Source organism: Stegodyphus dumicola, chromosome 6 (genome assembly GCF_044657685.1).
Source record: "Stegodyphus dumicola isolate Sdum_Otavi_A_Nest chromosome 6, ASM4465768v1".
NCBI lineage: Eukaryota > Metazoa > Arthropoda > Arachnida > Araneae > Eresidae > Stegodyphus > Stegodyphus dumicola.
This window is the reverse complement of record NC_140773.1, coordinates 185,220,177-185,244,875: the sequence shown is the minus strand read 5'-3', so window position 1 is coordinate 185,244,875 and position 24,699 is coordinate 185,220,177. Positions and strand designations below refer to the sequence as shown.

Sequence of the window (24,699 nt, the reverse complement as noted above, 5' to 3'; positions counted from 1 at the left end):
ATGACTCCAGTTCTCATGTGGTAAGATGGATTGTATTTCAGAAACTCTATTGGATACGAATACTTGCCATTTTTTAGGATCTGACCTTAGCCATGAAAACACGATTTGTGAATCACTCCAAGCTTGCACTAAATCAAAATTTATAACTAATGCAGATTTTACAGACTGAATCAAGCGTGCCAATAATACTGCTGCACATAATTCCAGTCTTGGAATCGTAATGGATTTTAATGGTGCTACACGAGTTTTAGCTGTTACAAGTTTAACATTAATGTCAGAGTTATTGCAAGTTTTGATATAAATAACTGCTGCATAACCTATTTCAGACGCATCGAAAAATCCGTGAAGTTCACATCGAAAATAATCAGGTAGCAGAATTTTCCTAGGTATATTTATAGAATTCAAAAGTTTAACTTCTCTACATAGATTTCTCCAATTTCGATCAATCTCTTCTGTTACAGGATCATCCCATGATAATTGTAATTTCCACAATTGCTGAAGGATCATTTTAGCGAGAATTACAAACGGAGCTATCCACCCCAATGGATCGAATAGTTTTGCTACGAATGACAAAATAATTCTTTTAGTCGGAACACTTTGATACTCTATTACACCGACATTACATTTGAATTCATCATTGTCCGGATGCCATTCCAATCCCAGAACTTTCAATGCTTTGTCTTCTATTACACGATGAATATTGTCACTATCTGTGGTTGTTAAGCCAGAGGTTTTTAACAATGACGGTTCACTTGTCGACCATTTGTGAAGCTCAAAGCCACCACTTTTTAGCAGATGTTGCAATTCGTCTATCAATGCAATACCTTCCGAACTATCTTTTACACCAGTTAACATATCATCAACATAAAAATCTCTTAAAACTATATTCTTTGCCTTTGGAAAGTTCAATCCTTCATCAATCGCTAACTGACTCAAAACTTTGGTTGCAAGATATGGAGCAGCTGCAGTTCCATATGTAACTGTTTTCAAACGACAAACTTGTATTTGTTTATACGGGCTATCTCTCCATAATATTCTCTGAAAATCTCTATCCTTTTCATGAACCTTTATCTGTCTGTACATCATTTTAATATCAGCGGTCATTGCAATGCTATGAAGTCTAAATCTTAGTAAAATACAAATTAAGTCATCTTGTATTTTTGGGCCTATCATTAGTGTATCATTTAAAGAAACACCTGTGGTTGTTTTAGCGCTCGCATCGGAAACAACTCTCAATTTTGTTGTTAAGCTAGAGTCCTTCAACACGAAGTGATGTGGGATATAATAGTGTTTATTCTCTAATTTATAATCTGTGTTTGGCACTAATTCTACGTGTTCTAGTGAAAAGTACTCTTTCATAAACTGAATATACTGGTTGTAAATTTCTTTCATAGATAACAGCCTCTTCTCCAAGTATTGAAATCTTCTGTACGACATTTCACAGGAGTCACCTAGAATATCTCTATTATGTTTGAATGGTAATGCAACTGAATAACCACCTGATGTGTCCCTAAAATGCGAGTTTTTAAAATGTTCTTCACAAAGTTTTTCTTCATTTGTTAAAGGTTGTACATTTGGAAACTTTTCTAACTCCCAGAAAGAATTTACTAACTCATCTGTGTTTGTATTCAAATGATTTACATATACTGGCTCAAAATTTGTAGATTCAAAATTTGTAGTACCCGAAATTATCCATCCCAACCTCGAATTTAGAGCAAATGGTAGATCAGGACCACGTTTGACAATTTCTCCCGTCATTAAATGCAGAAATACATTTACTCCAAATAAAATGTCAACTGGTTGTGACTTGTAAAATAATGGATCAGCTAATTGTAAATCACTGAAGATATCGAAGATGATTGATGGCAAAGATACATAGGGAATGTTATCTGTCACCTTGTCCAGTACAAACGCTGATGTTGATACACGAATATCACTTTTAAAATGAGAAGTGAATACTAAATCAACTTCCCCATTACTTATAGTATTAAATTCTCCTAAACATGATACAGAAATGGAATTATCTTTCACTCGTAATCCTAATTTCTTCACACAATCCCTTGAAATAAATGATCTCTGAGATCCAGTGTCACATAAACATCTACACTTCACAAACTGTTGTTCAGAATTTTGAACTTTTATTAAAGCAGTACACAATAAAATGTGACTGGTTTGATTACCTTTTGCATTCGAATCATAATGAGAGGCACAAACTGTGGTTGAAACGCCTTTAGGACTCGTTAATTCATCTCTTTTAGGGATAGATTGCGTAGGCGGAGATATACTGTTTAACTGAGTTTTATTCTTTGAATTATTTACAATGTGAAAAATACTGTGATGCTTCTTAAAGCAATGTTGACATGTATTTAAACTTGCATATTTGAGCAAGTGCATATTAGATAAACAATTAAAACAGTAACGATTAGATTTTACAAATTCTATCCTTTGCTGAACCGATAAATTTAGAAATTTCGAGCATTTGGCTAAACTATGATCTTCTTTACAATAACCACAACCCAAAGTAGCAACCAGAACATTATTCTTATTTTGAAACACAGATTTAGGTACCTTATTACTTGTTGATTTGCTATTTTGAAGTGTTCTTGCATAGTTTTTTAGGAATTCAATTAAAGTCGTAAGTTTTGGAATTTCATTACATTTTAACTGACGTTCCCACCATAATTTTGTAGAAGGGTCTAATTTTTGCAAAATTAAATAAGTCATTAAAGTGTCACCAAAATTATCAATGGTTTGATTCAATACTTCTAAAGAACCAATTACTTCATTAATATTGTCAACTAAATGTAAAATAGCAAATGCTGATTCATTTTGAATAGTTGGTAAGCTTAGAAAACGTTTAATATATGCAAAAATTTGTTCTCTCTTATTTGAATATCTTTCGTCTAACAGATTCCATGCTATTTCAAAATTACAATCCGAAATTTGAATGGTTTGAATAATGCGATATGCTTCACCTTTCAACGAAGCCTTCAAGTACTGCAATTTTTGAGCATTAGATAAATTTGTATTATTTCTTACACAAGCACTGAAAAGATCTTTAAAAGTTATCCATTCTGTAATATTACCACCAAAAGTCGGTAATGTTAACTTGGGTAATTTTGTATTGTCAAGAACCTGTTCTGAAATTACACTATTAGAATTATTTTTACTATTTTTATTTTTTACTATTTTTTCACTTTTAAATTTCCACAAATAAATTTTATCTGAGTACTCCTGAACATTATCTATTTCGTTTTCTAATTCTTTAGTATCTGTAATTAAATTTTCGATTTCAAAATCAAGCTTCTTTAACTCAATTTCTTTTTGTGTCAATAATTCGACAGATTCCTCTAGTTCTATTAAATTAATTTCATCTGCAGTTAAAATAGTTTCAATTTTCTTTACATAATTAGAAACACCCCTGCGTAAGACCGCTCTTTTTGTTTTAAAAGTTATAGGTTCACTCATAATTGATCAATTCAAAAACAGAAATTGTTCTTAAATCACTTAACACTATTATTAAAATGAAATCGAATTCTATGCTGTATTACAACATTGTTCTTAAAATTTAACAACAAATTAAACGAATTTTTGTTCAAAATCCACTTACCTCACAAAGTGGAGTAATGTTTTACCAACCATATGCATATTTGCGTTGTTAGAATACACTTAGAACAGTCACTATCTTCACTAGCTCTCCGGCTAGACTTTTGACCAACAATAAATGTTCTTAAACTTAATATGTTTCACAAACTATAATCAATCAACAAATGGACTGTATTCCTACACTTTTATTTCATTAGACTATAATAATTATTTAAATATTATTATAAATAATATGTCAGCGATGCGAAATAATTGATACAAAATAAGCGAGCCATTCTACATGGCTGTCACAAACACAATTCTATGAATCAATTATCTTGTTGCCACTCATAAAGTTCAAAACTAAAAAGGAAGAAAAACAAAAGGAATTTACGCTGTTTGCAACAATAAAATGAAGCAAACGATACTCACATAAACAATTTGGATGCTATAAATTCTTAAGGCTTCCAATGAGTATTTCCTGTGCACCTGAAATTTTTCAGAAACGCAATCTTGAAAATTTTGGTAATATACCGGAGTCTTGATCTACTTTGATGACATCCTCATTGCCGCTAGCGCCGTACAAGAACATGATAAAATTTTAACAGAGGTCATCAACAGAGCTAAATAACTCAATATTAAACTCAACAAGCAAAAACTTCAATATAGGGTTAGTGAGGTTAAATATTTACGTCATTTTTAATGTATCAGGCATGCGACCTGATCCTGATCGAATTAAAGCCATTACTGACTTACAGATATCAGGATCAATGTTCCGTCTTACCTTCTTCGGGAACATGCAAGGACCTGACTCGGAACAGAGAGCTTACTAAAGCTATGTTCAATAATGTGGGAAGTAGACAGGATACACAAGAAGGGTATACAAAACCCTTTATTTTTCTCTATTTACAATAACTTCCGTACTTCGGAATACATAGACCCTCTACTTGGGGTAAAAATATAAAAATAGAACTAAACTCTAATTTAACTTTAAAATAATAAACGTGGAAGATTGGCCTTATATTAACAGGAAGCCGTATGTAGTACAGAGAACTGTGAACACTACAATACGTTTAAAATTTATCAAGAGGATTAAAACCTCTGGCCTGGAAGGCAACCAGCAACTGCGTAAAACTTTAAGGTAAGCCGCCTGCTTCGACTCACTGCTTCCTCTCTCTCGCTTGGCAAAAAGCCACAACTTAAATACTTGGCGTTCGCCAGACAAACTTTGCATAAATACCTTAACGCTTATAATTCTGGCCGGAAGTAGAAAATAAGAAGTGATAGTAAAGATTAAAAATAAAATAAACGTTAATAAAACTTAAGATCCTTACACAGGAACCTCAGAATAAGCATGAATTACAGCGTGTTTTGGGAATGTGTAATTATTTGAGGAAATTTATACCACATTTTTCAGAGAAAACAGCCATATTAAGGGAACTTTTGAAAAAAAAAAAAAGTACAATGGCAGTGGTTACAGCTACATTCTAAAGCATTCAGGGAATTAAAAAATTAATTTCCAATGCACCTGTATTAGGAATAGTATTTGATAGCAGTAAACCTATTACTATACCAGGCAGATAGTTCTAAAGATGAGTTAGGTTGTTGCTTATTTCAGAATGGGCAACCAATTGCTTTTTCGTCTAAGAGTTTAAAAAAAAATTGATAAAATATGATCAGTAAACATTAGTTTCAATTATGAACAAAAATATTGCTAATGTGTTGTCAAATAGATTGCAAAAGATGAAAATTAAACTCTTAACTTAAAACTTAAATGTTTTCCTGGGAAATATTGCAGATTTGCTGTCACGTACACTTATTGATACAAACGCAAATGAAAACATGGATATCAGAGATATTGTTCATACACTTGTAGAGACATTAGGATTTTTTGGAAGCAAGAGAGATGAAAAATTAGCAACCGCCTTCGCCGGGAATCGAACCACGGACCTCTGGAATACCGGCTCAGAGTGCAAAACCGGTACACCATGAAGGAACGTTAGGAAAGCAGGAGAAATACCTTATATACTCCACTTTTTTTAAAGGACGACTGGGATTTTTTGAGGACCCAAATCGCCAAATCCTGGGTGTGGAGAATCCTTATCCAACACCCCTTTAGTTCGGGCGCCACTGTAGAGACATTAGGTTAATTGGAAAAGCCGGAGAGATGAAAAATGGGCAATTGCTTTCGCCGGGAAACGAACCACGGACCTGTGGAATACCGGCCCAGGTTTCAAACCACTATACCATGAAGGCACGAAAGCGGGAGAAATACCTTATACACTAAAAAAGCAACTGCAAATGTCTGAAAGTAAAAAAAGGGAATTTCAGAAAGCTACATTAGAAGATGAAGGGTTAATGTTAGCCAAAGAATATTGGCAAAATGGATGGCCTTTGAGTGCTGATAAAGCTCCTAAAGAAGCAAGATCTTATTTTAAATTTTAAAATGAGTTGAGTGTTGAACAAGATTTAGTTTTTTTAATAATCTAATTGTAGTACCTGTTGCATTAAGGAAGTGTATGTTAACATTATTCCATGAAGCTCACTGTGGGTTTGAAAAATCAAAAGCTAGGGCTAAGTACTATTTTGGCCAGGAATCAACAGTGACATCGAGAATATGACTTCTAAATGCCTAATTTGTGATAGGTTCCGTCCTCAAATAGTAAAAGAACCTCTTGTTTCTCATGAAATTCCCAGTTTGCCTTATAAAAAGGTTGGTACAGATATCTCTGAGTATGGGGGTGGGAAGTTATCTAGTAAGAGGATGTTACTTAATTAAATGGGTGGACAAAATTCCTCTAAAAAATAAAAGTGAAAGTTGTAAGGATCTTAAGTTTTACTAACGTTTATTTTATTTTAAATCTTTACTATCACTTCTTATTTTCTACTTCCGGCCAGAATTACAAGCGTTAACTTATTTATGCAAAATTTGTCTGGCGAACGCCAAGTACTTAAGTTGTGGCTTTTTGCCAAGCGAGAGAGAGGAAGGAGTTAGTCGAAGCAGGCCGCTTACCTTAGAAGTTTTACTCAGTTGCTGGTTGCCTTCCAGGCCAGAGGTTTAATCCTCTTGATAATTTTAAACGTATTGTAGTGTTAACAGTTGTCTGTACTACATACGGCTTCCTGTTAATATAAGGCCAATCTTCCACGTTTATTATTTCAAAGTTAAGTTAGAGTTTATTTATATTTTTATATTCTTACGTTTAGACCACAAGTAGTGTGCCTTTGTATTCCGAAGTACGGAAATTATTGTAAAGAGAGAAAAATAAAGGGTTTTGTATACCCTTCTTGTGTATCCTGTCTACTTCCCACAGTTATTGAGCTTTAGTAAGCTCTCTGTTCCGAGTCAGGTCCTTGCATGTTCCCAAAGAAAGTAAGACGGAACATTGAACCTGATAGTGGCGCCCAAAGAAGAAGAATAACCATGGCCGAGTTTCAAGAAGAACCGGTGCTTATTGCAGAAGCGGCTCAAAATCCAGAAATGCCAGCTGCCGCCCTGGAAGAATTTGGTTACATCGTCCAGACCATGCGCGCTTCGATGAAACCAGAAGCAACATTTAATGGAAACTCACCGGTAACCAGTTTTTTGGAAAAATTGGATGACCACGTCATGCTCTACCCCGTGCACGAATTTCAAAAAGTTACCTTAGCTACCAGCGCTTTGAGGGGCCAAGCGCTTAACTGGCTCAAATGTATAGGCAGAAGTCTCTTGGGTCAAGCAGGAAGTCCCACCTATACTTACGAGAATTTCAAGACTGCCCTAATAAAAGCCTTCCCTGTTGTAAGGGATCGTGCGAAATTAGAAACGGAACTTTTCAGTATATATAAGCAAAGAATCGAAAATCTCTCAAGCTTTATTTTAAGAAAAATTCACGTCTTCAACTCTTGTATGGAAACCGTCCGGATCCTGAGATAATTCAAGTGATTTTGCCGAGGTTACTGCCCCAAGTGCAAGACTTTATTGAATTAAGAAATCCGACTACACTGGAAAAGTTATTTGAGCTAGCAATCCAGTTTGAAAGTAGAAGAACGGCGGACATTGAAAGAAGACGCCAATATCAACAGCGAAACCAATTTGGTGCGCCAAGACTACAGCAAGCTCAAGCACACGGCTACGGAAGCAAAGCGAATCAGTGGGCAAGGAAACCCGAGCATTCAAAAACCGCCGGCGAACGTCGACAGTTCAATAGCAATCCAGGAAAAAAGTCTCAAGGCCAGTGGAAAAAGAAGGAAAGCACGGAAATGAAAAATAATTTAAACTAAAACGGATTTCTGCTGACGGGAGGGTGCGGAAATCCGAAGGCCACGAAATCCCCTCTTCCTTCAACTTAAATACAGTAATGGTGAAAAATTTGACTCTTCCGAAGATTGAAGTGTTGGTGAATAATATCCCAGCCACCGCACTCCTGGATACAGTAGCGCAGTGTTCCTGTGTGCCAGAAGATTTTTTTAGGAAGTATTTTCGTAAATATCGTATATATAATTCGGATAATACGACACTGTTAGCTGCGCAAGGAGAAAGATGTAAGTTTATAGGTAAATTACCGCTGTATGTCTGTATCAAGGACGAACAAGTAAAGGTTATGTTTTTCATAGTAAAGAATCTGCAAGCACATATTATCTTAGGAATAGATTTTCTTTCAGAGGCACAATCAACGCTAGATTTTAATGAAGCGTCCCTTAAGCTGAAAATGAAACCAGTTCGTGAAGAAAAGGCTGAACTGCCGATGTTAAACCTTCACCACCTGCCTAATGAAGAGCAACGAAGAATCCGACAAGTGGTAAGTGAATTTGCTTCGTTATTTAGTGATATTCCAGGATTTACTCAGATTACTAACCATAGTATTGACACCGGAGATTCCATGCCAGTTCGCCACAAAGCATACCGGTATGATAAGAATAAGGAAAATATTATAGAATGGCATATCAACGATATGCTACGTAAAAAGATCATAACGCCCATCTCAAGTAGTTATGCTAGCCCGGTGGTTTTATGTAAGAAAAATAATGACTATCCATTGACACATGCAAAAAGGTGGAGATTCGCAATTGACTACCGTAAATTAAACTCCATAACTAAATATCCGGTATATCCGTTACCTATTATTGAAGAAATTCTAAGAAACATAACATCCACCAAATATATGACGACTTTAGACTTAACGACTGGTTATTTTCAAATAGGGGTTAGGCCTGAGGACGTGCCTAAGACTGCTTTTATAACCAAATCTGGCACTTATGCATTTCTGCGTATGCCGTTTGGCCTTTCAGGGGCACCGGCAACATTTCAGCGATGTATGGACATTGTGTTAAGGCCTGTTCTTGGAAAGTCCACATTTATCTATTTAGACGATATCATTATTACTAGTGATAATCTCGACCAACATGTACAGGATTTATGACAGGTATTTTCTTTATTAAATGAGGCCGGTCTAAAAGTTAATGTCGAAAAGTGCAAATTTGCAGCCCCTGAATTAAAATATTTAGGTTACAAAATATCTCAGAAAGAAATCGAGACAGACGAATCAAAAATAATCGCTGTACAAAAGTATCCGACTCCAAACACGGCGAAGAAGCTCTCTTCTTTTCTAGGACTTTGTTCATATTATAGGTCCTTTATAAAAGATTTTGCAGCTATTGCTGAACCATTGTTAAAATTAAAAAGGAAAAAGGTAAGATTCTCGTGCACGGCCGAAGCCAATAGTGCTTTCGAAAAATTAAAACAAGCATTAACGCAAGCCCCTGTGTTGAAATTTCCTGAAAAGAATGACAATATAGAAATTTCAGCGGATGCTTCGGATTATGCGGTAGGAGCGGCACGTTCGCAAAATCAGCAGCCCGTGGCATTTTTTAGCCGAAATTTAAATCAAACACAAAGAAACTATTCCGCGACCGAGAGAGAGGCACTTGCAGTTCTGTTAGCAGTGCAAAAGTTCCGAGTCTATTTTGGAAAGGCGCCAATAACAGTGTACTCTGATCATGCGGCGGTAACTAGATTGTACTCAGGGGAAAACTTATCCCCAAGTTTAATAAGATGGGCACTCAAGCTACAAGAATATAATCTGGTAATCAAGCATACCCCCGGAAAGGAAAATATCGTAGCAGATGCCCTATCCAGAATTAAAATAGATGAAGAAGGTAATACCGTAAAGGTGGCAATGCTCACATCATGTACAATAAATTCCCGAGAAACTGTAATAACCGAACTGGGTAAGGATCCTGAGTTTGGAAGCATTTATGAGTATTTAAAGGATCCTGAAAATTTTAGCCACCAAGATATTGTGGCGATAAGAAATAGGGCGGCCCATTACGAACTAAGAGATGGTCTATTATTTTATACAAAAACTACGAATTCCAACAACGAATTTCAACCTGTTATCCCAGCTAGTCTTAGATTAACTATCCTGCAGGAGCTCCATGACAGCCCTTTAGCTTCTCATGCTGGTATTCGAAAAATTATCCAACGCGTACGCGAGGCCGTCTATTTTCCTGAACTGCAAAAGTTAACAAGGGCGTATGTCCAGTCCTGCCCAACATGTCAAGCAGTTAATTATATTAATTTCCGCCCGGCCGGGTTTCTAAATAGTATTAAATCCGAATTTCCAAATGAAATAATTGGCATCGATTTATTGGGCCCTTTCCCAAAATGTCAGTTAAATAAAAGTCGCTATCTCCTTGTTATGGTTGATCATTTTAGTAAGTGGACCGAAATTGTTCCCTTAAAACGAGCCTCCGCGAAATTAGTTACTGATTCTATTTTAAATAAATATATTTTAAAATACGGGGCGGCCCTAAAAGTTATATCGGATAATGGTCCTCAATTTGTAAGTAATGTATTTGAAGACATGTGCCAAAAACTGGGCATACGTCATTTAAAAATGGTCCCGTATCGGCCGCAATCTAATATAGCGGAACGGGTCAATAGAAATATAGTGAAAATTATCCGTAGTTATGTTAAAAATTTTCATAAAAGCTGGGATAACTATGTCAATGAATTTGCTTTCGCCCTTAGGACCGCAAAACATGATACAACGGGCAAAACTCCTGCTGAGTTACTTTTAGGCAGAAAGATTATAACGCCGTTAGATAAATTATTTTACGTGCAAGAAAGAGCCCCAGAATTTAAAATGGGTGATATAGATAAACTAATTAAAGAAGCAAAAAAGAATACGGAAGTAGCACAGAGAAAACAAAAGCTGTATTATGACTTTAAACGACGGGGATTAACTTTTAAAGTAGGGGATGAAGTGTTAAAAATTAAGCATTCACTTCTTCAGCACCAGAAGATAAAACCGCCAAATTTTTTCCACGATTTGAAGGACCATATGTCATAGAAAAAATAACTCACGCTGTAGTAGTGTTAAAAGCCAGGAATGGTGAAACCTGCTCCGCAAACATTGATCAAATCAAACCCTACTATGATCGTAATAAAATGCAAATATTTACAGATCTTTTGCAGGATCCGGCACGGCAGACACGGCAGGCACAAGCTCCAGAGGTGGAACAACGACAAGTACAAGGGCAAGCCATTAAGAGGCAGGAGCAAGTGAAAAGAAAGTTTCCCCGCGGGAAAATTGAAGGTAACAAGAAAAAGAAGCCGTTCCACCGTCAAGAAAAGAGAGCTCACGAACACCCCCAGAATGAAGAAGGGAGAAGGACGACGTATGCAAAGAGAGCCAGGAGAAATGACGGCTACTATAACCCGGCTCTAAAACGGAAGATCTACTCATCCGACAGGACTCTCCGCAGCAAATGTCGCCGAACTGCGGAAGGGCCATCAGCGGCGGAGGAAAAGTTACAAGGAAAATTTGAACGGCCAGCAACGAGGTCCAAGCAGGAACGCGAAAGAAGTCTCCCGGTTCCGCCAAGACCAGCTGCCATCAAACGGCCAAGACCACAGGCAGAGGCGAAAAAGAAGGTATTCAAGGGTGACCGAACTGGAGAAAAAAGAAAGCTTCTAGAGGAAGGCACTGGAGGGCGAGCCCGCACAAGAAGGTGGATAAATCAAACGAGAATCTATGCTACCTTCCAGGACTGGGCTCAGAAAAGAATGTCCGAATATCACAAAGATAAGTAAAATTTTATGTTACTTTGCAAACTTAAGTTAATCTTTCATTCTTACTGCAAGTGGCAGATTTCAAGAAGTTTTACCTCATGCGAGGTCTACCTTTATCGCCAAAAAGGCGAGAAATGAGTTGTTACCGATTTTGGTATTATGTTTTTCAATTACTCGCGCGTAAAACTAAAGTTGATGTATAATAGGAATATGTAAAGACTTAAATATTGTAAAAGTTATTGTATAAATTTTATTTAAAACATTCTGGCAAGAAAGAAGTTTTAGTCTGAAAGACTTTTTGAAATGTATTATTTCAATGTAGAAGAATTGGCACTTGCTTTGAAAAGAATAGAAGTTAACAATGTACTACTAATGTATGTTTTCAAATGCGTAAAATTAACGGCATGTTAATATGTTCTTATATACAATGTGAACTGTTATTTTAAATGTTAAGAAATACCGTGATATGGTAAAAGTGAAAGTAATGTTAATTTTTTTTTTTTTTTTTTTTTTTATTCGTGTGACTGTAAAAAGACCAAATCATGGTGAATATGTGTTAAAGGTTGAATGAATGTAGTTAGGCTCTCTGACGCTACACTTCAGAGTTAGCCACTTTCAGAATAGTACCTCAGGGTTTAGAGTTGAAGTTAGGGTGTGTTACGAGGTCTTGGTATGTTGAATTTTAACACGTTAGTGTTTTGATTGTAGGAGGAAGTGTTGAACACGTATACATAAACACATTCGTGTTTGGTGTTCTTTTACAACACATGTCAGAGAGCACGGGGAGAGATAATTAAAATAGTCATGAATGAAATAAGAATGTTAAGAGAAATATATATATGCATGTTACTTGCCATTTCATTGTGTAACATTTCATTAAACTAGTTTTCCTTCCAGATCTCTGGAAGGAACCAGATTTGAATAAAAGCTCCTGTTTAGATGCAGTACAGATGAAAAAATTGCGTGTCCTTGGAGCTGCTATTGTAAAAACAAATTTCTTTTTTTAAAATTTCTAGTTTCTAGTGAGAGATGTTTGTAAAAGATTGGCCTCGCGTTAGATTCTAAAGCTAAACGTTTTCAACAAGGTCGTTTTAGACCTCAGTTTCAAACTAATTAACTCTGGCGGGAAGTATGTAAGGATCTTAAGTTTTACTAACGTTTATTTTGTTTTAAATCTTTACTATCACTTCTTATTTTCTACTTACGGCCAGAATTAAAAGCGTTAACTTATTTATGCAAAATTTGTCTGGCGAACGCCAAGTACGTAAGTTGTGGCTTTTTGCCAAGCGACAGAGAGGAAGGTGTTAGTCGAAGCAGGCCGCTTACCTTAGAAGTTTTACTCGGTTGCTGGTTGCCTTCCAGGCCAGAGGTTTAATCCTCTTGATAATTTTAAACGTATTTTAGTGTTAACAGTTCTCTGTACTACATACGGCTTCCTGTTAATATAAGGCCAATCTTCCATGTTTAATATTTCAAAGTTAAGTTAGAGTTTATTTATATTTTTATATTCTTACGTTTAGACCACAAGTAGTGTGTCTTTGTATTCCGAAGTACGGAAATTATTGTAAAGAGAGAAAAATAAAGGGTTTTGTATACCCTTCTTGTGTATCGTGTCTACTTCCCACAGTTATTGGACATAGCTTTAGTAAGCTCTCTGTTCCGAGTCAGGTCCTTGCATGTTCCCAAAGAAAGTAAGACGGAACATTGAACCTGATAAAGTTACTAGTAAGTTGAAATCAATATTTTCAACACATGGAATACCCAAAACTTTAATTTGTTATAATGTACCATTTAATAGTTAGAAAATGAAAAGTTTGGGGATTTGAAATAATTACTAGCAGTCCTCGATATCCTAAATCTAATGGATTTGGGGAAAAGAGTTGGTAGGTATAGCTAAGAGTTTATTTAGAAAAGCAGGATTGGAGAAATTAAATAAAGCTTTACTGGAATATAGAAATACTCCAATTTCAGGTATAAATTTATCACCAAGTCAAATGCTATTAAGTAAGAATTTAAGAACACGATTACCAATTACACAAACAGAATTGAAAACAACTGTAAAAGATCAATATAGAGAAAAGGTGAGGAGTAAGCAAAACAGGCTAAAATCTATTATGATAAGCATGCAAGGGAAAGACCTGAATTTATTCCTGGGGAAAAGGTAATGTTGAGATGGGAAAATAAATGGAATCCTGGCTATGGTTTTAAAAAAGCATTCAACTCCTAGATCATATTGGATTAGAATAAAAGATAGTAGAGAAATTAGACGAAATAAATTCCATCTAAGAAAAATTTAAAATCCGAAGAATTTAATGACATTAGACTGTTATGATCTATGTAATGAGAATGAGGAAAATATAAGTAGTGAACCTCCAAAAATACATAATGATCCTCACCATCAAGATAATAGCAATAATATTAATCGTGATTGTGTATATAAAACAAGAAGTGGTTGTAATGTATATCGACCATCCAAATATGATAATTATGTAACGCGGTGATTTCTGTGACTCTCACAAAAGAGGGGAGATGTTACATATATGTGGCAACACACTAGTTGCTTGTTGAATTGAAGTGAAGTGAAGTTCATGTTGGTTTGCAATAAACAACGTGCTATGGGAGCCTGTAGTAATGTCACTTAATTATTAATCAAGTAACATCAATATGAATATAACAATTTACATTTCCCTCATCGATCCATCTAAACCAAAGTCTATACACAGTCTACGTGCTTTTAAGCGGCAAATACGATGGTAAGACCAACCGGTCATACATATACTTATAATTTGACCCCTCGTAAAATCGTGCGTTTGTCAGAACTGCATACGATGTCGTCGTCCAGGTATCTCATCATTCACACACGTCTTCTAGAAAGTTGATCTTCTCGAAAATCCGGTTTCCCTAACCAGCAGAGAGTACCCTTTTATCTCGCGCTATAAGCACATGACTTAACTTGCATCTTATATCATCTGCATGACTTATTCCACTACCTACTCCCTCTGATTTGCGTATTTATGCGGCCGTTGTTACATTTTCTATTTTGAGCAGTGTATAATATTATTCTAATATGATAAATCTTTGCTTTTTGCAAACGCCAAGAGTCTTTTTCTTGTTTTCTTGTTGACGAAGAATTTCCTTTTTGCTGCTCGGCCGTTGAATCCATGTGCCCAAATGACTCGTTTAACCCTGAAACTGTAAGCCGTTTTTCTAATCTGCTGCAAATACTAATTTTGGGGTTTTGTTGAGTTTTCATAGGATAAATCTCCAATAACTTCGTATTAGCTTGGAGTGTAATCCAGACTTCAGTGCACTTTGAACAGTTCCCCACAATTTCCATCGTTTTAATACACCAAAGATAGTTGAACGCTTTACATTACACTTCGGACATTTTGGAAACTTTAAACATCTTTAAAATGGTGAATCATTAAATTTCTAACTTATTTTGTCGTTAGTTCTTAGCATCTTGCCAATTTCACTTGAGATATTTTACAGAAAAAGTAATAATTTCCATATTCAGATGATACTTCTTATGATATCTGATTTTAAAGAAAAAATTCTGACAAGTAACACTAACTGTCAAAACAATTGAACAAAACTTGCGAGTGTCCGAATTATTATGTGAGTTGTTGATTAACATTTTTTGAATAAATTATTTTGTTACAAGTACTTTTATAGTATTTATTTTGCAACAAGCAAGGCTTAAAATAAAGAAAAAATAGTATATTAGAAAGAAAAAAAAATCTGAAGGCTTTCAGATTTTATATTAGGCCCGAAAGATACGTTTTCTTAACACTTTGTGTGTTATCTTTATTTATTAAATATCATGTTTTTTGCACTTAAACCACATAAAATTCAATTCAACAGCAATATCACAAATTATTTAAAAACAGCATGTCTTTACAATTTCCGATAGACAGTCTCGCGCCCTGAAAATAGAAATGTTTTTATTTCCAAGACAGTGTTGCCATTTACAGTGTTGCCATTGCTCGCTTTGAAATCGTTGAGTTTCTTAATCAAAAATTAGGTGCGTTTTACAAAATATGAAATAGATAATAAAACAAATTCGAAATTCAATATTCGAGCTTCCACGTGCCCATTTTCGGGTGGAGGATTACGCAATTCAAAATTTGATGGCTCAAGGTACCGACGTTTTTTCACAGTGCGAGAAACATACATATATTCATACAGATTCTTCATTCTTTAATTTCTTTAAATATAATACAAGGCAATAATATTTGGTGACAACAATTTAAAAAGTGACACGCCGTTTGTAGAAAATCGATACAAAATGCCGGTTCGAGATTAATAGCCCTTCTAGGCTAACGTTCTTTTGGGCTAAAAACTTGGATCTATCAAAAGCTATGCTAATAAATTTTAAACATGCAAGTGTCCGAAAACAAATGTGAGCCACTATATGTAAACTGATACATTAATAATCACAGAATTTAAGCACTGTATTGCATTCTCAACCCAAAGCATTAAGACTAAAATAACGTCATTAATTCATCTTGAAAAGTGATTTACCTTAAATAATAATTTCAAACTCATCAATAATTATTTTTAGTTCAATTAATGATATATTTATATGTTATTTTTCTTCCGTAACAATGAACCATGCATTGTTGCGGAAAAGTAAAAAGTGTATAATGTTAAATGAATGTCTCTAATGTAACATTTCCTAACTCTTTTTTCCAGGTGTAACTGAAGATATTTTATATAGGTATAAAGAATACCGTTGGCATCCGGACTGTTTCGTGTGCAAAGGTTGTAACTGTTCACTTAAGGACACCCAGTTTGTAATGAAAGCTTCGAATCTCATTTGCAAATCTTGTGACAACGAAGACGAAACTAAACCAAAAATTAGTGAGATAAGCTTATAAGAACTAGAAACTAATGAATCAAAATACATTATAATATATTTTGAGCTGATTCACTTTTGTGATTCTTGCTGTTCGTATTATTAGTAAGTAGGGACACCTTAACGCATGGGCCCACTGAGCACTTTCTCGGAGGCCCCAAGGACATAGAGGCCTTCTGCTAATCTTTGCAGGTCAGTTGACTTCCCATTAATGAAAATTTACAATACATTGTATATTGAATATATTTGACATTTAAACTAATTCTATTGTAATCTAAAACTAAAATTAAAGTTCCGTTTTTTTTTTTTTTTTCCCTAGATTATAAACTATTTTTTTACAAATTCGAGAATATTACCAGTAATTGCAGTTTCTTGATGCTAACATTTGCAAATGCTGTTAGCAAAGAAATCCATCCTCATCATAGTTTTAAGGTCAGGTTACTACTACTGTGGTACTTTAAAACTTTCTTCAGTGGCGTCGCTGGAGGAGGAGGGCAACAGGCTGTCTCCGAGCGCATTATCCAGGGGATGCGATTGATGTTACGAAATTTTAGAATGAAATCTTTTCCATTCTTGAAAAACAGAAGGGGGCATAAAACCTCAGCTACGGCACAAACTTTCACTATTCTTATTAAATATTTTTAACTTTTAAAACTTTAGGAAATAATATAAAATTCGCTGGATATAAAAGTAAAGGATGATATTATTCACTTATCTTGTACAACGAATTCTGTAGTAAATGAAAAATCTTTACTAAGTATTTCAAATCCTCACATAAATTTTAGTTGGTTAGATGCTGTGGAATGGGAGGAACTTTAATACACTTTTCAATATTCTCATGCCTTTGCCCTATTAGATCAGTTCAGACAGACACCTTGTATTTCTTAAAATAGCAGTATGGTTATATATATGTGTGTGCATAAAAGAGAGAGCGGGGAGAGGGAATTATGAATAATCAATCATTCTGGCAAAAATGGAAGGTAATGTTTTAGGTGGAGCACAGAACAGGAATGTTGCTGCAGAGGAGAAGGATAGGGAGACTTCCAAAATTAATATCATGGCTCAACAACACAAGTCCAACAACAACCACTCACTTCATACTTCACATATAGTACCACTCCTGCAATGTCTGCCACAGCAATTAGTACGCTTTCTTCAGATATAGAATCCACTCTCGCAATGTCAGCCACTAGTGCTATTCCTTCAGATACAGCATGCACATCTACATTAATTTCTACTACAAATCATCCAGTTTCAGCGACTATACCATCAATGTTTACTGTTGCTGCTAGTAACATTTTTCAAGACTTACAAATGATAATACCCAAATCTACAACAGCAAAGGAGTTTGTAATTAAAGGGACCGATTCGAGTCTATAAAGCAATGATACTAACACAATCAATTATTGGATTTGAAGTGGACCCTCATCTTATCAGAATCATGATAGAAACCTTTCAGATTCACGCAAAGTGCCTGAAACAGCTAACTAGAGAGTATGAAAACAAGATATTTTTACAAACAATGTACTCAAACGTGAACTGCAGAATGGCGAATTTGTAAAGTGTGAATAGATACTCTATCCTCACATACTACTACATAATAGATACTCTATTCACCATCCATGGGTCATATTTCGCCTATTGTCAAGAAAGAATTTCCCTTTGTCATATTAGGGTACATTGACTGGAAGCACTGGAATGTTACTGTGGGATATGAAAATGGAGAACACAGAAAATGCATGACACGATATTTAAATAATATCGATAGACATAAAAATAATATCGATAGACATAAAAAAGTGAAAGTGCAGATTCCTTAATATTTAAGAGACATCGTTCAGAGCAGGAATATTGGCATACATTTTGGCACGTGGGGTTTCTGTAATTCGCATTCGCTTTCTTGACGCCAGAGTTTTGTTATTTCTTGGAGAAAATCAGATTATTGGGTCAGCACAAAATAGCAACTATCTAGGTATACTAGAGCTGCTGAGTGAATTCGACATTTCTAGCAAAAACATCTTTGGGAATTCATTCTATTTATATGCCAATATTTGTGAGGAAGTAATGGGACAATAGATTCTTTGTACTATTCTTGAAGAAATAAAAGAATGAAAGTATTTTTCAGTGGATGTAGATTCCATTCCAGACCTGACCCATAGATCAACTGACATTTACTGCCTAATATATTAAAGAATGTAAGCCTGTGGAACATTTCTTTATATTCTTACTGATGCGATAAACTTACCGCATGCAGATAAAGAAAACTTTTGCCGTTGTTTCACATTGTGGAGAGAACAGGAGGAAACGATCTGTTGAGTGTATTCACGGCATACACATTTTTTTTTCTCTTCGTCTTTTCTTATTTAAGATAGCATTTCACTCTTTGTTCTTAGAAATATTGATCAGTTTCAGAGACGGTCTTCCGCAAAAGGTGGCAGCCATAAGAGGTTTTGCCATATAATGAAAAACTGCCTGGAATAACACCTACAGAAACAGTGTTGAGGTAATTATTGAAAACTTCTTTACTAGGCCATTATTACTTACTTATGGTTCCAAAAAATACAAAATGTTTCACTTATATTGAACTTTGAGTAATATAAAACAGCCACACACAAAAGCTTCTTTAGAATCCTTTCTATTACTCGTAATTGCTTCTTACTGATACCTAAATCAAAATATCTTTATACTTTATTTCACCCTTTCAGCAGTTCTTTTTTACTGGCTCCAGTCCTTTACTCTTAATATTACTGACAGTCATTTAATTTCCGATTTTTTAAATGTTAGAAGCTACTGCCGAGCAGCAAACATTCCGGGAAACGACTATTTCATACAAAGTAATTTTCTGTATAGACAAGGATAGCAGTAAACAGATGCACTTATAACGATTAAGGGTGTTTTTAACTATGGGTAACTATTCACCTTAGAAGTTATTTCTCCTTGCTAAAGAGTTATCGTTTTCCTTAATTCTTACTGGGCACAAAATACAACGCAAAAATAAAAGATGCCGTAAAACTTTATACCTCACAGTAGTGAGATTTAAAGTTAAAATAACATAAAATAAACTTATCACCACTGGTGATTCAAGGATTGGTTCGAACTTTACAGTATATTTAGCTGGGTTACAGCTCTAATAACTCTACGCGAAGCTACAGCCCTAATTGTGTCGGACAGAAAAGCGCAACTAACTTTAAGCCCTCATACCAACCTTGCCAACATCAGATCAAGTCTATTCTGATCAGCGACTCTTTCTCTCTCTCTCTATGTAACCAACAGCTGCGGTATCAGCGAAGTTTCTACCAAGGTTAATATGCTGTCTATGGCTATTCATGAACAGCATTCAAGGGGATGTTTTCCAAGAGAATACGCTCGCCCTCATAACGCTGTTGTAACCCATCATGCTCTACAGAGTGCCTTGGCCAACTAGATCACCAGATCTTTCTCCAGTCGATCACGTATGAGACATCATTGGACGGTTCATCCATAACCAGCATTAACCGTCTTTGTACTGACCGACCAAGTGCAACAGGCATAGAACTCCATTCCACTACCTGACATCCGGCATATATACGACACAATGCATACACGTTTACATGTTTGCATTCAAAATTCTGGCAAGTTACACCGGTTATTAATGTACCAGCATTTCTCATTTGAAACCGCTCTTCTCGCACTTGCATTAACCTGTAATCCTGAAAATTTAATCAAATAAATATGTTACCTAGACAAATGTTATTTCCGAAATGTCATTACTCTTTTTTTTTTTTTCCTTTTTGTTGGGATTTTACTTCCTTCAGTGTAGTTTCGATTTGATGTTTGCACCAAGCAAGTTTTGGGAGATCATCCGTTTAAGCTGAGTTTGGAATTTCACAATGATGAATGGCTTCAAGGACTTGCATAATTATCCGATATTTTTCCAAAATTAAATTAACTGAGCTTAGGATTACCGAACAGTTCCATAATTGCTTCCAAAGCGACTGACAAGACTGATTCTAAGCTCCCAATATGTTCAAAAAGTTAGATTTCTCGAAATTATGCTTTGAAAAAAAAAATGAGATCGAAATATTCGAGACACTTTCCAAATTCTCGTCAGAAAAAGTTTGCTTCATTTCTCAAACGAAATCAAAGAGCATAAGAACCACTTATAAGGTTTCCAATGCTCAATCAAACATTACTTGCCCAAATGAAGTGAAATGGACAGTAGAATTTCAGATCCTATGAATGAAAATTCTTTTGAAACAGCCTCAAAATTAACTTTCTCTGAAAACGAACAATTTATACTTTTCTGACTTTACTCATTGCAGTTTATTAATTTTATGGTATTAAAATAATACCATTGTAAGATATATTGTGAGAATACTGAAGGAGTGAGTGTCAAAGGGATCATAGGTTCTTAAGGAGGAGGTTAGGGGTATTTTATAATTAGTGTTTCCCTAAGGCAGTGGTCGGCAAAGTGCGGCTCCAGAGCCGCATGTGGCTCTTTGGCTCCTTAAGTGCAGCTCTGGTACAAATATCCACGGAAGGCGCAATAATATTTTCATTAAAAAAAAAAAAAAAAAAAAAAAAAAAAAAGGAAAAAAAAAACTTGGTAGAAAAAAAAATTACATCTTATTTTGATAAATTAAAATTCTTCTATAAATCGAGAACATGTATATTTTTTTGTTTGAGTAAAAAGATAGATTGGTAATTAAAATTTTATATTGTTGTAAAAATAAGTAACGAACATCGAGTTTAATTTTATTAGTTTTCGTAAACGTAAATATTACCATGTACAAGCTACCGGCATGCGCGTGCATGCTTTTTATAAAGTAGGTGAAGGTACAGATTGGCATCACAGAGCAGCAGTTACAGTGTGAATAGTTTTTTCTTATCTACCGTGTTTGCCGTTGTCCTGTCTTATTAAAAAGTTGTATTTTTTAATATAGCTGCACATCTTACAGTTATTTTTATACGATTTCATTACACCTTCTATGTATGTTTGTGGTTCCGGTACAAAATTTGTAATCGATTTTTCGATAACTTCCATTTGTCCAAATGTTGGAAGTTTTCTTCCTTTTTGGTCATATTAAAAGTTTTGTTATTCTTATGATGGAAAAAATTATTTTTTTCTTTTTAGTGCAGTTACATATATTAATAAAATTGTATTTCTTAAAAATATTTTTTTTTTATTTTTATTTTCATCAATTTAATAATGATAATAATTTTGTACTGGTGGCTTTAGAAAAAAATATATTTGGAATATTTTTATAGGCACCCCAATTAACATGTTTACCAAAAAAAAAAAAAAAAAAAGCAAAGAAAAAACGGAAGATGAAAACCGCGAATTTAAAGTTGAGTGGACCGAGAATTTTGCGTTTATTCAAAACTTGAACGGACTTCCGGCATGCCTTAATTGTAAGGAGAAATTCGCGCATAACAAGAAGTCAAATTTAGAGAGACACTTTACAAGAAAGCACGCGTCATTTAGCACTAAAGTATCGTACCGGTGATGCAAGGAAGAAAGCAGTGAGGAAATTCAGAAGAGTCAACAGTCGTCAACTTCTGTGTTTAATAACTGGATGCAATCTTCCAGCAATATTAATATGGCAAGTTTTGTTTGTAGCCAAGAGATTGCTAAGAGAGGAAAACCGTACACAGACGGCGAATACATAAAAAATTGTTTATATAAATGCATCCGAAAAGCTATTTCGGGATTTAAAAGAACAACGCAGATATTCTGAAAAGAATAAAGAGTCATTACCATTGTCTGCTAAAACCATTAAAGATAGAACAATTAAAATGTGTTCGAATATAACCACCTAGCATTTCGAAGATCTGAAATTGGTTTCGGCTTTATCAATAGCAGTTGACGAGTCTTGTGACATAAATGATACAGCGCAAGTTTCACTTTTTGTAAGATTTATGTCTCATTCAGGCCCTAAAGAAGAACTTTTAGGATTTTTGCCACTCAAAGGTCAGACGCGTGAAGAAGATATCGCCAATGCTGAGTATATGGATAAACATCATATTCCCCTCGATAAAATTGTGTCGATTTCAACAGATGGGGCCAAAAGTATGACCGGCGTAAGAAAAGGGGTTGTTGCTATTTTGAAAGAAAAAATTAATCACGAGATACTTGTTTACCATTGTATCATTCAACAAGAAGCGCTTTGTGCGCAAACATTTCCGGAAGAAATTAGTAAAGTTATGGAATTAGTGATTACCATTATCAATTCCATTTTAGCTAAAGCTCTTTATCATCGCCATTTCAAAAAATTTTTATTTGAAATGGAGAGTAAGTACGCTGATCTTCTGCTTCATAACAAGGTAGGTTGGTTATCAAGAGGGAACGTTTTAAAACGTTTCGCGTCCCTTTTCCGGAAAGTAAAGCATTTCTCCATGAGAAGGACGTTCATTATCCAGAACTAACAGACGATCAGTGGATCCAAAACTTTTATTTCATGGTAGACGTTACGTCTCATCTAAATCAGCTTAATCGTAAACTACAAGGAAAAGGAAACTTAATTTTCTCGATGCTAGAAGAAGTAATAACATTCGAAAACAAATTATCCATTTTTGCACAGGATTTTGAAAGGGAAACATTGTTTCACTTGCTGAAGCATCGCCAAGAAATCTTTTTCACTCTTTTTGCGAACAATCTTTTTCAAGCATGAACATTATCAAGAGTAAACTGAGAAGTCGTCTTATTGATGAGAACTTGGAATCATGCCTAAAATTAAAAACAACATACAAACCTGACTTACTCAAACTTTCCAAGGAGATGCAAGCACATTGTTCGCATTAATAAATATTTATTAAGTACTAAATTTAGTTTTATTTAGTGTAATAAAAGTTTACTAAACAATCAGATTTGGCTCCCAATTTTTTTAAAAATTGTTGTAATGTTCATATTTGGCTCCTTGGCTAATAAGTTTGCTGACCACTGCCCTAAGGCATACGCGAAAGAATAAAAGATTGGGAATCGTTAAACTAATGAAGTATTAGCAGCTATTTGGTATCAAGATAGATTCATCTTTTCATCCCTTTATTACTAAAATAGGTATAAATTCCATATTTATGAAGAATGATGTTCTGTATGCAGTCTTGTCTCAGTAGCAGTGCTTCCCAATTAAAACAAATTATGACATATATCCTTAAGATCAGCAAACTTAAACCCCACAAACAAGTAGTTTCTCATCTTTTCTCACGCTCATGAGTTGCATGGTTCAGTAAAGATATACCAAGGGCTGCAAACGAAACTTCACTATAGTTCGACCGCCTCATCCGCGACCATGAGCGCAAACACACATGCGCCATTCGGACCGAATTATTCTCAAAATAGGGTGGAAGGATGAGAACTTTCTTTCCTTCAAGCAACATATTCTTTCTGGAGAAGACTTTCACGTGAATTTCCACGTCGCAGCAAGTAATAACGCCCCTTTTGGACGAGTCTATGTGTTTTGGCAGAATGCCAGCCAAGGTTGCTATTAAGACGGTCGAACTATACCTGATATGCAAGTGCCTAGTAATATTAAAAACTATACTTTGCCACCTAAAATATGTTTTATGAAAATGAAAAAGTCTGTAACAATTTTAATAACTCCAGTTCACTAACTGGACTTTTTAAAATGATTATATATCTAATTTCATTGCGTCCAGTTAAAATATTTAATGATTTCAATTATAAATCAAAACTATTTCTTTTTTAAGTACATTAATTTAATCACCCATACCTACCAGTTCAACAATTTTAGACTAAATGCAATAAAAAATATACGCGAGGCAATAATATACTGCAGCTCATTGTTAAATTGACAACTTGTCTTTCATTTTCATTATACATTATCCATAACAAACTATTGTTTCAACTAATGCAGTACAATGAGCAGCAGAGAATACTGCAGCTAAATGTTAAACTGAGAACTTGTTTTTCAACTTCATCATAGACTATCCATAACAGAAAACATTTCAAATAATGCAATACTTCCTATAAAATAAAATGAATTCCACAATAGTGTAAACGTTTTGAGAGCAAAGCAAAGCATTTTTAGCTCATTTTGAGACGGGATGAGAATCTCTCTACTCACCTATCTGATACAGAAATGTCCTTTTTATTCAAACATTCAATTACTTCACACTTGTAGATTTTATGAGAGTCCACCAATTGATAAGACAAGTTTTTTTCTGTTTTAGGAAGGGTGGTGAATTCTTCATTTAAGATAGT

At 34.9% G+C, this 24,699-nt stretch overlaps 1 protein-coding gene across 1 annotated transcript in view; it reads left to right on the top strand.

Moving 5' to 3' along the window:
• The window catches only part of LOC118182367 (four and a half LIM domains protein 2-like), a 69,538-nt gene extending 52,893 nt beyond the window's left edge, over positions 1 to 16,645 (top strand). The window contains exon 8 of the mRNA XM_085817929.1: positions 16,337 to 16,645. Within this exon, the coding sequence (XP_085674055.1) occupies positions 16,337 to 16,521 (185 nt within the window). The 3' untranslated portion in view covers positions 16,522 to 16,645. The remainder of the gene's footprint in view (positions 1 to 16,336) is intronic.
• Positions 16,646 to 24,699: the final 8,054 nt, after the last annotated feature.